Genomic DNA, 16,222 nt, shown 5'->3' on the forward strand with positions numbered 1-16,222 from the left:
GCATTCTGACTTGCTGCTTTCTATGAAACTTCCAAAAAGGTCAAGATCCCAAAGACTGAATACAAATATAAAGACAAGAAATTAAAGTACAATATTTATCAAATTACTATTTTGATACTAAGATGTGTGTGTTGTGTTCAGGAAACTACATGCATACTGCAGATAGTGAAGCTTCTTGATTCCCATAGGTATAGGATACTAGAATTGATAATCACATCAACAGACAAAATGATGCAAGTAAAAGGATTTTTTTTATTTATATGCTTATTTAAAACATTATTACGTTGATAGAATATTATTTTAAAAGGAAGACCATATTATATTCATTCAAAACTAGTCTGTTAAGTATATATATTTAAACTCTAGTATTTCATACACATAATGAAAGAAAATTTTATTTTACAAATAGATATTTTTTAATAGATCTCATGAAAAATGTGTTTAAAAATAACTGCAAAAATCTCTCTTAAATATACAAAACACCATTGCTGTGCTGAAGATACCTTTCTTAAAAGCCAAAAATATTTAAGTCAACAGCTGAGTCCACATCAAACCCTACTGAAAGCAGTAGTGACATAAAAATGTAAAAGCATTGTACAAAGTAAGTACAGCTTTCATTTGTCTTAATCCTGTACATATTTGTATTTGCTTTAAAAATGTTTTATAAAAACTGGCATTATTAAATTTAACATCCTCTCATACCTGCAGAAAAAAAAAAAAAAAAAAAAGAGCCACTGAAATAATTGTCTCTGGTTACTAAAATGGCTCCTTTTTCGAATATGAATCTTCTCCAGTAATTCAAATGGAATTTTACCACTAATTTCAAGGCAAGCAGGACTGAAATTTTTCTTCAGCATATCACTGTTTAATTCCATTTACTCTCACTTGGTTTTCCCTCTTAGTTTCATAATGCAAAATGCTACAAAATCTTTAATGCATTAATTGAAGAAATCATAACTCAAGTACTTCAACTTACCAGTCTCATGTATGGACTGGTTCACTGTAAAACCAGGTGTTTAATTAAACCAAAACCAATTGCAACTAACATTGTATGATTTTTAGTCATCTGTAACCAGTCTAACATAGTGTGTGTGTGTGTTTGTGTGTGTGTCTGTGTGTGTGTGTATGTTTGTCTGTCTGTCTGTGGCTGTCTTTGGCTCTTTGTTACTTCTTTATAATCCCTTCTGGCAGTGCTTCTGGAATGAGCTTTTTAAGAAGGTGCGGTATCCTGGATCATCCACATATTCATTCCTAAAACGGGAGCTCAGTACTCTCTGTCTCTTCTTCTCTCCCAGGATAATATCTGCTCCATAAAATGTGTCTTCAAATCTCATGACAGAGGCTGTAGACTAAAACCAGACATTAATTCATTCAAAGGTCTGAGTACAGTTTTATACTTAACTTCCATATAAATTTAATGGTGTCAAATGCAAAAATAAAATATTGAACTATAAAAATGACATTTAAAAAAAATAGCATAACCCCAGCTGTCTGCATTGATATTCTTATTGAAATGCAACAGTTTATATTCTATAGAATATGCAGTTAATTATAAAAGCCTTTTATCAATAGTCCCTAAGACAAAAAATGGTAATGAAATGCTTTCTGTATACAATGAAAAAAAACATCGAATATAGCCAGATGGTTCATTTAACAATTTCCAAGACATCTATCTTAATGTTAGATGATTAGAACACTTAAAGATGTGTGCACTTATCGCAAATAAATGGACAGAAAAAGTGTCTTAGTGTCACGGTTTCGGCTGGGACAAAGTTAATTTTCATCGCAGAGGCTCACACAATGCTGTGTTTTGGATTTTTGATGAAAATAGTGGTGGTAACACACTGCTGTTTTAAGTTATTGAAGAGCAGTGCTTACACAGAGTGAAGGTCTTTCAGGTCTGCTTCTTATGCTGCCCTGACAATGAGGATGCTGGGTGTGCACAAGAACTTGGGAGGGGACACAGCCAGGACAGCTGATGAGCCCTGCTTTCCTGGCGGTGACTGAATATCTGCCTGCCGATGGGAAGTAGAGAATGATTTCCTTCTTTTGCTTTGCTTGTGCACATGGCTTTTGCTTTACCTAGAGATCTGTCTTTATCTCAGCCCAGGAGTTCCCTCCCTTTTACCTTTCCAATTCTCTGCCCCATCCCACCTGGGAAGGGTGAGCGAGCAGCTGTGTGGTGACGAGCTGCCTGCTGGGGATAAACCGCAACACTTAGTCAGGAATATTTGATCACTGCACCTCCCACTGGAAAGAGCAGTCCTACTCTTATTTCCTTCCTTCAGTGAAAGAAGGGTATCCTGCTAGTGGACACTCCCTTAGCAGGCTGACAGCCTCAGATTTCTCTCTCTCTTTTATCCCTGGCTTTCAGTCCTTGTCTCTGACACATCCCTAGCTTCTGAAATACATAGCATCCATGTAGGGGGCGGCTGTTGAGAACTGGCTGAAAGCAGACACTGATGACAGGTGCATCTGGCAAGAAGCATAGAAAAGGAAAGTCAGATTCACTCAGCCAACTTTATATGTAATGCTGTGTTAGTCCACTAAACTCATCTCAGCTGATGCATGAAGAATCAACTGTACACATTATTCCCCCACCATGCCACATACCTCTCAAGAATCAGCTAAGTAATGTCACATAACGGATATGTGAGCAGGAATCGTGTATGACCCCACCTCCCTGAAGGAATGAAAAATACACTGTGTGATGCTCTCCCTTTCATAGAGTCTCAGAATGGTTAGGATTGGAAGGGACCTTAAAGATCACCCAGTTCCAACCCCCTGCCATGGGAAGGGACACCTTCCACTAGACCAGGCTGCCCAAAGCCCCATCCAGCCTGACCTTGAACACCTCCAGGGATGGGGCATCCACAGCTTCTTTGGGCAACCTGTGCCAGTGCCTCACCACCCTCTGAGAGAAGAATTTCTTCTGAATATTTAATCTAAATCTACCCTCTTTTATTTGAAAACCATTACTCCTTGTCCTATCACTACACTCCCTGACAAAAAGTCCCTCTCCAGCTTTCCTGTAGGCCCCCTTCAGGTACTGGAAGGCTGCTAAAAGGTCTCTCTGGAGCCTTCTCTTCTCCAAGCTAACAACTCCTTCAGCCTGTCTTCATAAAAGAGGTGTTCCAGCCCTTTAATCATCCCTGTGACCCTCCTCTGGACTCGCCCTAGTATGTCCTTCTTGTGCTGGGGGCCCCACAGCTGAATACAGGTGGGGGGACTCCAGGTGGGGCCTAATGAGAGCAGAGCAGAGGGGGACAATCACCTCCCTTGCCCTGCTGGCCACACTGCTTTTGATGCATCCCAGCATACAGTTGGCTTTCTGAGCTGCAACCGCACATGGCTGGCTCATGTTGAGCTTCTCATCAATCAACATCCCCAGGTCCTTTTCTTCACAGCTGGTCTTGATCCATTTTTTTGCCCAGCCTTTATTTGTGCTTGGGATTTTCCTGACTCAGGTGCAGAACCTTGCACTTGGCCTTGTTGAACCTCCTGAGGTTCGCACAGGCCCACCTCTCAGGCCTGTTCAGGTCCCTCTGGATGGCATCCCTTCCCTCCAGCATGTCAACCTCACCACACAGCTTGGTGTCATTGGCAAACGTGCTGAGGGTGCACTCAATCCCACTGTCCAGGTCACCAACAAAGATCTTAAACAGCATTGGTCCCAATACTGACCCCTGAGGAACACCACTATTACTGATCCCTGCTTGGACACAGAGCCACTGACTGCAACTCTGAGTGCAACCATCCAGACAATTCCTTACCCACCAAGTGGTCCATCCGTCAAATCCACGTCTCTCCAATTTAGAGACAAGGATGTCATGCAGGACTGTGTCAAATGCTTTGCACAAGTCCAGGTAGATGATGCCAGTTGCTCTCCCCCTATCCATCAATGCTGTAACCCCGTGGTAGAGGGCCACCAGATTTGTCAGGTATGATCTGCCCTTACTGAAGCCATGTTGGCTGTCAACATCACAAATCAGATTTCAAAGCTGCATCAAGAGGATTCTTCGAATAAGAGGTTTATTATTAGTAGTATTAGTATTAGTATTAGTATTACTATTATTCACAACCGTGAATTATTGTTTGTTCTCAATTGTGATAAGACTTTTAGATCTTTATGCTATAGTTTTACTTAAGAAAGGTAACATAACTTGCAATGCATGGTTTTGAACAAAGAGCACTAAAATAGAACATGGCCTTGAGAAGGACATGGTGCTCTTTTGTATAGATGTAGCAATGAGTAGGACTACACAAAAATTTATCATTAGTAAGAAAGACAGGTAACAGCAGCAATCTGTATCCTCCAGAAGCTGTATGATGAAACTCTCCCTTTTCAAACTTATGTTTTTTATGAACCTTAACTCCTTCCTGAGTGGCTTATATATAAATGACTAGGTAAATGTTGTTTGGAACTGCAAGGAACTGGAAAAACATAGTGAAGCTTTGGTTTTAAATTGAAGGGTAGTGAAATGCTAATAAGTCATGCCAGTGATATTTATGAGTTTTGATCAGGTGATCTGTTTCTTAGGGAAAGTTAATTGAATTTTTATTAAATTCAATGCTTTAAAAATCAAAAAGCTCTGAGAACATGTAAAGATTTTAGAAAGCATACACATTCCGAAAGAACACAATATTTATCATTTTTTAAATTTGAAATATTATATATTATATATCTGACAGATGTCCTACCAAGATGAACTTTTTTGGAGACAAGAATAATGTCTGACAACAGTATTTGCCTATACTGGAAGAAGAGCTAACCATTCACACTGGCAAATGTGTACTTGTGCTAACTGTTGTGCCAATTTAGCCAATCATGCTTCAAGAAATTATTACACTATTTAAAGTGAAAGTCAAGAATAAATCTAAGAACAGTGTTAACTGCATTTTGAACATACAAATACCATAGAGTTAGAGAATACTTACAAAACGTGCTTTTACTCTTTTAGGAAGCTCTTCATCTAGTGTATAGATCTCTTCTCTCTTCATTACTATTTGAGAACCATCCTCAAACTCAACCTAATTTATATAAAAAAAAAAAAAATTGTATTTATACACAAAATCACAATTTTACTCCTGTAGGAAGTTTCTTGGAATGCCTCCAAATAAAATGCGTGTGCAAGCAAAGATTTATACACAAATACTTTGTTATCTATTGTAGGATGGTAAAATTGAGATAAAACAGGAAGAATGTTATTTCTAAGAAATTGCAGCACCTTCATAAGTCAAAAATAATATCTAAGCAGAGACTTCAAAATCAATACTGACGCATACACAATAAAATAAAAATCATTAGGTTAAGAATGCTAAGCAGTAACAACACAGACAAAATAATTTGTTGGACTAACATATTAAAATGTCTTCATGTCATTTTTATTTGCTTCTTTCTTTTTCTTGCTTCTAATAAATAAAAAAATTAATTTTAACATCCTGTGCTTCAAGGTTGAGGAAGACTATGTCAAACGAAAGAAAGTATGAGTGACAACTAAGGAAATAGCAGTTAATAGAATTTTATTGAATCTGATGGAATTTCTTTAAAATGCTCTGTTCAGAAGATGAAAAGCTTTATCATGCTTAGGTTTAGATTTAATCCAACATGAACCCCGTTAGCAGAAAATGAGAAAGGAAATGTAACTAGGTGTGAGGAATGTTAAAATGCTGAGGCTTTGAAGCATTTATGCCTTTCAGGAGCTGCTGATTTTTTTTTCATACTTCATCTAACAATTGTGACTTTCAGCTATTATCTAGAGCTGCAGTTTTAGTTCCTACTGAAACTGTACTTAAAAGTTTGGCAAGAACTTAAAAGAAGTCCCATTTCACTTAATGAGACCACTTGAATGACAACAGACTTACGGTGGAAGAATAAGCCCAAATGCATACATACAAAAACATTAACTTATCCAAGTATTATCATAGATAAATCTGAAAAATCATGTATTTGAACTTGTAGATTAGGTGGCTTTTGTAGGTTCAATGCCATGATTGCATGTGTCAGATTAATTTTGAACAGCTGAAAAATCCAATATAGTATACCCATTGTCAGAAGTCAGAGGTAGAGATCTGTGACCTATTAACTTATTTAAAAGTAAGATCTTTTACAGCAGTTTATGGGGACAAATCTGGAATTCATTTAAAATCCACAGAGCACTCCACAGAGCACAGCCATGTAAAGAAAACACAAAAGTCATGTTTGTTCCTTTGTTCCTGTTACTAACCCCACAAGCCAAGTCTGCCACCAGTACATTACAGGATCTTGAAGATCCTTTTGGCTGAAACTTGTTTAATCAAATCATGGCAATTTAGGTACTTTTCAGAATGATGCAGTAGCAGACTATCTGCTATTCCTGCTTCCTACTGCATAATACATTTGGTAGTATGCTTTTGCGTAATACCATTAGTAATATGTTTTTTGCATTACTAGTGAAAGAACTGGGCAGGAAATAAATTCTGCTATCTCCACGTGATCAGAAAATGCCTTCCTGAATGGGCAATCCCTTTGTTTTTATTAGTAGTGTGAAGTGGGAGGAAACTGCTTCATATCACAGAATTTGGCATTTTCGCAGTGTGAAATATATTGAACTTTTGCAATGATGAGCAACTGGAATTTTTTCAGCTGTATTTCAGCATACTACACTGGAAATAAATCTGCCATACCGTTAAAGGCAAACACAAGCCCTCCACTAAGACTTTCAGTAGAATCATGATTCATACAAAATATAAAGCCACCATCTCTAAGAGCTCCAATTTAATCCTGATGGTAAGTACTACATTTCAAATCATCTATTATATACAGCAAGTTACTTTATTTGCATCTCTGCTGCTGTACTGTGTCTGTGCACCATATTATTGTCTCCGTAAGATTTTCTTTTAACAAGACATCAAAAACTAAAGGGTTAGCCGAAATTGATAGAAAACAATTAATAGTGTGAATGAATAACTTAACCATCTCAAATGAAAATCAAAAATAAATTCTGATAACTATCATGCCAATATTAAAAATGACATCATACAGGTAGATCTCATTACCAATTTGACTTGAAATGAACACCTTGGTACGTACATGAACATTTGGTATGTACAGCTCTGCTTGGGGATTGTGTAGGATAACCAGGTAGCAAATGTTAAACTAGATGACATGAATTCTGGTGCATTTTGTCATAAATCTTGCGTGCACGGGTATTGTCACTTGTCACACTCTGTGCCTCATGAACATGAGGACAATTCAAAGATTTATCCAAGTAGAATACATATTTGTATCACACATTGAAACCTGTTTCAGAGACCCCTTTTCAGTCTCTCCTTTTATGGTATGTGTCCTCTAAGGGAATGCAAACGACTGCAAGATCGTTTGCAAGAGAATCTCAAGGGTCCAACAGAGATTTCATAACCTGCAGAACAGTGTCCTGGAGCCTATCAGACAGGCAGCGTAGAAAGACCATAGGACACACTACTGATGTGTCTTGAAGGTAGCCTTGCACCCTCCATGTCACAGACTTTCTGTAATCTGTGGTCATGTTGTGGCTGTCCTGTCCTACAGACTGAAATACTCGTTAAATCGCCAAAATCCTATGTAGTGCAATCTGGACTCCCCCTAATCTTTGCTATCTCCACAGTTTATTAAAACAAATAAAATTGGTTTGTTAAAGCCAGACTGCAATAGTCTCTCATCATTATTAAGCTGAGGAACTGCAAACCTTACCAAACCTCCTTACGCTAATCCATTTTCCTTAAATTAAACTGATTTCAACACGTTGCCAAAGAGAACTCAAATAAGGCAAAATGTTCGTTATTCCTATTTCAGTTTTCTTCAAATATTAAAGATAACAACTACATTAATCTAATCTCACAGTATTCCTTAGAAGACGAGCTGTTTAGAAGATTAAATGTTTTGAAGATTAATGTTACCATAGAACTATCTTTATATTTTATAAAGAACTTTTCACCTTCACAAAATAAGACATCCTCTAAACATAAGAGAAGAGGTAAGATTTAGAGACTAGCTCGAGGGATCAGGTATTTGAGGACTTGAGTTTGATTGCAAGTCATTGGCAAGCTGAGAAGGTCAATGCAGCATGTCATTTAGCCTCTCTGTGCCTTAATTTATCTACAGATACAATAGCAAATTTGCCATTTTTGTAAAGTAATGTGAGGCCCTCAGACGAAAAGAGTTACATAAGTGAAAATGATTTTATATATATATATATATATAAATGAAATGTACCTAGATTCTCATTCTTCCAGAAGTGCTATTATTATTGTGATTGTTTTATTGCAGTTTCTACCATTCACTTGGGAACTCAAAGCTGCTGACTGATTTTTCTCAAAGGCAAGCACATAAAAAGAAAAAAAAAAAAAAAACAAACAATTACTGTGTCTCTGAAATCAGAAGTCAGCTTTTTAGCCTTAAAAAGCTTTTAAGGCTACAGTGTTCAGATTTATTTTGCCATTTTGCCTTTGCTAAAGATAAAGCACTCCTTAGACTGATTATGTGTTAATCAATTCAAAAGTGCCTAACACAAATGAAAGTGGGGCTATTTATACTCTTCTTTTTACTGTCTTTCTTTCCATTGTTTTATTAAATGCCTATGGGTCATTGTAGTCACATACCAATACTTGATTTTATCTCATTAATTATGTAATTACCTGACATCAAATAAATAAATAACCAACCTGGAGATAAATAAGTAAATAATCTGGAACAATAACAAATGCTATTTTTCAATCTTAATGTTCTACCTGCTAACCTTATAAAATGTAGACTACTGATTACCACTGAGTTGCATTAGATAAACAAATTTCTTGATTTTAGAAGAACAGGTGAAACCTCACCTCCCTAGGAATGCACAGTACTGGCTAATGCTTTAGAAAGCTTTATTTACTGATTTAAATGCGTTAGCAGTTACAGTGTAGTCCACATTCCTGCTTTCTGCAGGTGTGTGTGGCCTGCCACTCCAATACTAGAGCCAGATGAGCAATTTGCAATAAACACATCTCAAAAATAGGTATATGCTAATAAATATAGACACTCACCTGATACATGTGAGCTGTGTTTGTTCCCAGGTACTTTGCACCATACAGTTTTCCATCAGGCCATTTCACTTGGACAACCTCTCCCTCTGCAGGTGGGCCCAGCTTTAGGCAGTCTCTGCTCTATTTATAAAGAAGGATGGATTCTCTTGTCAGTGAGTGAGCCAGTACGCTTTGAAATTACCAGTAAGCTGCTTCTTACAACTTGATAACTGGAGGAGATTTATTACCATGTGTGTTTCAAGTTTTATAATCCTGCTAATGGGCTAACAGAAGATACTGTTAGCCTTTATGAAAATGAAATACTGACCAAAGTAGCACTCTCTTAACAGCTTGATTCTGCATTGGCAAGGCAACATATGCATAAATCAGATAGCTATCAACAACTGTGATATATTTCCCCAGATTAATTTCTGTCACACACTGAAAATAAAGATCACTAAAGTGCAATCGAATATATGCAATTATTTCTTTTACATATTCAAATAACTCATGTTTTGTTAATTACAGCACATTTTTGCTAGATGCTAACTGCTGACTGAAACATAATGTGATGGATCAAACTATAAATGGTGAGAATGTCAATGTGTTCTTTGCTTAGCTGATGGAGAAACACTGAAAGAGTCCAATCTAAATACTCACAATGGAGAACAGGTGGAGGGTTTCTTTGGTTTGTTTGTACTGTGTGGGGTTTTTTTCCATAAATCATGAGGCAGGTTTTTTTTCCTATGATTTGGCCAAATTTTGTGCCTGATTTGTTGAGCATGTCAGAGCAGCACAGTTCATTCTGCTTGTGACATACCCTTGTTATGATTTCTCTTGCCCCATAGGGCAAAAATGACTGATCACCCAAATGTCTGATTTGCCGAGCACATTGACTACACACCCATTACTACAACTGTCCACATCAGAAAATACATAAAGGACCAGGAAAGGGCCATGCCAAGTCCTCACCAATTTCTTTTGAAATCATCTCTTCCAAAAATTCAACCACAAAAAGGCATCTATACTTTGTAGCGACTACATCAGAAGACTTGTGATATAAATTAGCACTACTTTATTGGTATTCCCCTAGGTGTGAGAGGACCTGCTCAGTCCATGAAATTAGAGCACACTGCTAAGAGATATAAAATGGGAAGACAAAAGACAAAGCCAAGGGCTCAGGTAAAAGGACACAGAGACAAAGTTCTGCAGGATCTGGTATTATCTCAGGTTGCTATGTTACTATTACGTTTTTAAAGTCTCAGAATAGAATAATTTCCAACAATATTATTTCTCTTACATATTTTTGAGTTCCGCAGGCACTTCCAACTAAGCCCAACAATCATGACAAAGAACTCAAAATGTGGGAGCAAAAATGCACCACAGTGATCCTTACTGGAACACTATCTTATCATAACATTATATTAGCCTAATTCAGGCCTTATAAGTTATTTTTAATCATATGTATCTTATCCATGAAATGGATTCAGCCCATGAGAAAAGCAGAGAAAAGTTTGGCTTTCATAGAAGCACACTTTCCTGCAAAACAGATGACAATGCTGTCTCTGTCATCTCTCGGGAGTTATGCCAAGTGTACAGCTCTTAAATACACCATGTGTGTTTGCTTGGCAAATGCTGCTGTGACAGACCCAGAGAGATGTATCCTCTCAACTTCACCATATATCCAATGGGTCCACCTGTTTCTGGCGTAGCAGGTGACTTTGCTGTGCTACCCTTCCCAGTATTTACAGGGGACAGGCAGGGAGGAAGAGATGGTAGTTTTTCTCCTTAAAGATGACTATGAAAATGCTCATTGACATTATTATACTTTTTCCTTATCTATTGCTAAAGCCCAGAAGGGTGAGAAAAAGTCTTGGCAAAGCATCATGAACCAAACTCTTAAAGTACATAATGGAACACAGAAAATTTCCAAAACCAAACAATCTATCAACAATGTCAAGCCAAATATTAATTTTCGAAGAACAAAAGCTCACCATAAATCACTCCCTGTCCATCTTGCACAGGAAGAAGTCTCATAGCTTCTGTAGGATAACTAGTGAAATTACTCATAGAGAAAATCAGAGTTCTCATGCAAATAACTAAAGGGAGCTGGAATTAGGACAAATACTCATTCTTCATGTATTAACACAGTACCTTACTCTATGGAACAACGTTTAGGAAATCCATACTAAACCAGTTGTGCTGATTACTGCCAAAAGTTCCTACCTTTTTCCGTATTACACGAACCTCTTATAGATTTTATCTTTTTACTGTAAAAATAATTCTTACCATTTTCTTCTCGGGCATGATTAGACCCATTTGTTAGGCTGCCAAAACTACCAAAATGCAAGCTCACTCTTCTTGGTTGAGTAATGAAAAGATGGACATAAGGATATGGTAATCCCTCAACATTCCCATACACCAGTTGTAAAAAGCATAGTGTGGCTACAGGAGAGCCCAGAACTGGACACAGCGCTTCAGACATGGTCTCACCCATGCTAAGTTTACAGACATTAAAAGAATTTCATTATGAGCAAAAACATGCAGAGAATATTTTTAAAACATTTTTTTTCTTTAACAGACTGAATTTTCTGGATTTAGAAACATTCATTTTGGAGTTCATTATAGGCATTGAACTAGAACAGGAAGCAATCCATTAGTAATAAAGGTTGGGGAAATATATTGAAATACTGTTTTTTGCCTCCTAAGACAAAAAGTTCATCTCCGAGAAATCCTTGTGCACAGCACTATAGATACAGTAGATATTTTTCCTACATTCTTGTTTCTTCTGATATCCCTTCGGTTTTAGCACTGTGATTGAACAATACTTTGTTTCATTAAAGCTGGACAGAGTATCTGCAAGTACCAAATCCAGCTGTAGTGCCAGGGTGGTAATGTCTGACACCAATAGTAGAGAATGTAGAGAAGAATAGGAACAATTACAGGACCTACTTCAGAAAAAAAAAAAAAAATGGGGGGAGAGGGGAGAGAGTCTTCACCTGGAATATGTGTTTGAATCCAGGAACTGAGAAATGTTGCAAGATATCCATAATCTGATGCAGCCACTGAAACCCGGAGAACATACCTTACTTTTTAAAAAGAGTTGAAAAAATACATTCTAATGCTTTCCTAAATCAAGGCTAAAAAATATAGACATTATGATCTAAAATGAACTTAAGAACTACTGAGACTTCTCCAAAGCTGTCAGATGAAGATGCTCCTTGGATACCTACAATTTTATTGACAATATTCTTCTTGGCAATTATGATATGAATTCAGCTATTTCAAATTCATCACTTATTTAGGAAATAATACAAATCTAAGAGCCTTTGATTTCCTCTAGGTTAATTCAAAGCAGCCATATTGAAAACAAGCATATTTAGTGAATTCAGAGGAAACATAAAAATCTGTGGTGTGATCCTTGAAGACAGTAGGCTAAATTTTAGTGCTCCTGAGCAAGTCATCTGCTACAGGTGTGGCTCGTATCTTCAGGCACTGGCTTAAAGAAGCTTGCAAGTTAAATTGATAGTAGAAAGGATGCTATACTCTTTCATGTAAAGATTGTAGTAGGAAATGATGAAATTACTCTCTGACTCCAGATATCAGCCAAAGTTAATTTACAGAGTCTCTGGTCTGACAGAAGGCTAGACAGAAAAAAGATCTTAGAAAGGAAAATATTGGCATAGCTGAGGTAAAATATTTTAGTATTTAATAGGGAAAAAAGTTTTAGTTTGATTTTTTTTTCCCACAGTGAGAATGGCAGAAGTTGAAAAGACCTAAAGACCACAACACATCCTTTAATAACATTTTTATATTTTTTCTTTTCAGAAAGAAGAAAAGAAGCTCTCAAAAATATTTCTGAATATTCTGAATTCCTTCTGAATCTAGCATCAAGAAAAGTTTTTCAATACCTTGTACAACATTCTGCAACAGACAGCTTATAACAAGTTTGATGTTTCAGGAGCTTAACTGGAAGCGCATTCAGAAAAGTGTTGCCAGCAGGTCAAGGGAGGTGATCCTCCCCTTCCACTCAGCCCTGGTGAGGCCACACCTGGAGTATTGTGTCCAGTTCTGGGCTCCCCAGTGCAAGAGGAACATGGAGCTACTGGAGCAAGTCCAGAGGAGGGCTACAAAGATGATCAGGGGACTGGAACACCTGCTGTACAAGGACAGGCTGAGAGAACTGGGCCTGTTTAGCCTGGAGAAGACTGAGGGGAGACCTCATCAATGCATATAATCTGAAAGGAGGGTGTCAAGAGGATGGAGCCAGTCTCTTTTCAGTTGTGCCCAGCAAGAGAACAAGAGGCAATGGGCACAAACTGAAGCACAGGAGGTTCTGGCTGAATATGAGAGGGCACTTCTTTATTGTGAGGGTGACAGAGCACTGGAACAGGTTGCCCAGAGAAATTGTGGAGTCTCCTTCTGGAAATACTCAAAACCCTCCTGGATGCCATCCTGCACAATATGCTGTAGGTAATCCTGCTTGGCAGGGGGGTTGGACTAGATGATCTTCAGAGGTCCCCTCCAACCTCAGCCATCCTGTGTGATTCTATGATTCTGTGAATCATATCCTTCCAAACCTGATTCCGTCTCTGGTGAATGTGGCATGTGATTGGTGAAGAAAGGAGTCAGTTAACTCCCTTAACTTAAAGCAGTAAGATCATGGCCAAAAAGGTAAATATTGTATTTAAACTCAAAGCAATAGCATTGGTCACTGTATCTCAAGAATTTGTTTGAAAAGAGGAAAATGCCATATGGCATCATTTAGAGGAGGTATAAACCCATCAGTAGTCTAATTTTTTAAATTGTTGCTAGAAAACAATCACAGTGAAAATGATAAATTGCCAAACACAAATATTTGTTCAAATCAGGGGGCACTTGGGCAACTTCATGAAATCACATAGCTCTTGTTAATTTTTTGGCAGTGTGATCCTGCCCTGATTCAAGAGAAGATACAATGATAAAGGTCTCTGATTTGATCCTCCAACTGATAACTACTAAGGGCTACTAAGATGGTCAAGGGCCTAGAGGGGAAGACATATGAGAAGCGGCTGAGGTCACTTGGCCTGTTCAGCCTGGAGAAGAGAAGGCTGAGGGGAGACCTCTTTGCGGTCTACAGCTTCCTCACGAAGGGGAGCGGAGGGGCAGGCACTGATCTAGTCTCTCTAGTGACCAGCAATAGGACCTGTGGGAATGGTGTCCTGACAGGGGAGGTTCAGGCTAAATACCAGGAAAAGGTTCTTCACTGAGAGGGTTGTCTCTCACTAGAACAGGCTCCCCAGGGACGTAGTCACTGAACCAAGCTTGTCGGAGTTTAAGAAGTGTTTGGACTGTGCTCTTAGTCATATGGTCTGAATTTTTGGGTAGACCTGTGTGGTGCCAGGAGTTGGACTCGATGATCCTTGTGGGTCCTTCCAACTCCAGATATTCTATGATTCTATGATTACCTCTATTAGTATGTCTTGTTTTAAGAGCTGTATGTTGCCTCCTACTCATACTTTCACATGAGCATTCTGTGAAATTTCTGTCAGGACAAAGGAAATAAATTTCCATCTTGATAGGATCAGAACATTTTCTGAGGGAGATTACTAAACTCAGTTCTTGCAGCTGTGCTCCTACAATGAGCTTAGTAGGGAAGAGGAGAACGAAACATTGCATTGTAAGGCACATTTCCAATCAGTATGTGACAACCTGAAGACCTTCTTCTACATCTAATGAGTATGACTGGAGACCAGTTTTCCCTGAACATAGCCCTAAGACATTCAGATATACATAACTATAAAATGAAGATTAACATTTTCAGTATATACAAACATAAGACCAAAAGTTTGGAAAGATATTGAAGAAAAATCAATCTATGTTATACAGTAGAAAGTGGGAATATTGTCTGCAAGAAGTTCACAGTTTACTCATACTCACCACCATCCTATCTGAGTAAGCTTAAATTGTTTCCTTATAGCTGCACTGTTTGACAAACCTTAGGTTTATATTCATGAACTAGCATAATTTATTGTATTTTGTTAGATATCTCCTTTTACATGCAGAGTGGCCCCTTCCTGTTCAGAACCATTTCATTCTTCTGGAACTTACTGAAACATTTTAAAGTCTACCATACACATAAATTTCTTCTAGACATTTTCCAGGATTTTTTTTTTTCTACAAAATCCACAATGTGGAGCATCAAACTGTAATCAAGTATTAACCAAGAGAGCAAACATAATCAGGTGGACACTTCTTTATTTAGAAGAGTATTATCCAAGCCACCCCTATCACATGAACCCGAGCAACTCCGATTTTATTTTTCTCAACACTAATAGAATTGCTTATCTGTTTAACTGGCAGGCACAGTGCTGAGCTCTGTTATTTTTCAAATCCCTATGCTTTAGACTGTATTCTAAATAGAATATTTGTTCAAATTGTATTCTATTTATAGCATTTTTTTCAATGTCACTTAGCAAAAATTTTTCCAACTCCTTGACATTCCTGGGTTTTGCTTGCTGATTTGCATTGTTTCCAAAATAAAGCACAAAATGCCTGTTTATTCAAATTCTAGTCAAATAATATTGGCAGTATAACAGACATAAACAGCACAGGGCTACAGTGGGTCCATGTGGTTCTTGCAACAGGTTTTGTGAGCTAGCACGTACTTCTAATACTGCTTTTGCTGTATGACTCCGTAATGCAGCAAAAGGATGAAATATACAGAAATTGTGTAAATAATTTTGATTACTGGTAAGGAAATAGTATAGAAATTTTTAAAATATAGACAGAATCTGGCTGGCATTATTTATTAGGATGGTATCTGTTTAAAGACAGCTTAAATATTAGCTCAAAGCTTGACAATGCAAAATATTTGTATCAATTAGTTTAGCTAAATACATTCTTGTCCTTTGAAGTTACTCATTATTAGTTACTCATTATTTCTATACCAGAAGACATCAAAAGCCTCTAGGAACACATCCTCCAATCAATCAACTGCGCTCTTGCAGGAAGGCTGCATAAAAGTCCATTTCATTGTGCTGCTGCCTTCTCTATCAGAGTGCTCTTGAATCTCACTATGCTGTTGTCATGCAACTTGGGGAAAAGGAATGGCCAAAGGCAGAGGTAAGCAGCAGCCTGGCTTCAGCTCCTACTGTGCCTGGTGATACATATCCTTTTACGTATTGTTCTGTACCTTACTCACAGAGGCCATAGTACAATA

General features: G+C 37.7%; 1 protein-coding gene across 5 annotated transcripts in view; it reads right to left on the reverse strand.

Moving 5' to 3' along the window:
- Positions 1–232: 232 nt before the first annotated feature.
- KDM4C (lysine demethylase 4C) overlaps positions 233–16,222 on the reverse strand; it is a 286,621-nt gene continuing 270,631 nt past the window's right edge. For all 5 annotated transcript variants that reach the window (XM_083816573.1, XM_083816576.1, XM_083816577.1 and 2 more), the window contains 3 exons: positions 9,043–9,162; positions 4,939–5,031; positions 233–1,349 (listed from right to left, as the gene is read on the reverse strand). In XM_083816573.1, coding sequence (XP_083672699.1) covers positions 1,173–1,349; positions 4,939–5,031; positions 9,043–9,162 — 390 coding nt within the window. In that variant the 3' untranslated portion in view covers positions 233–1,172. The remainder of the gene's footprint in view (positions 1,350–4,938; positions 5,032–9,042; positions 9,163–16,222) is intronic.

The sequence above is a fragment of the Anser anser genome (genome assembly GCF_964211835.1).
Source record: "Anser anser genome assembly, chromosome: Z".
Lineage (NCBI taxonomy): Eukaryota > Metazoa > Chordata > Aves > Anseriformes > Anatidae > Anser > Anser anser.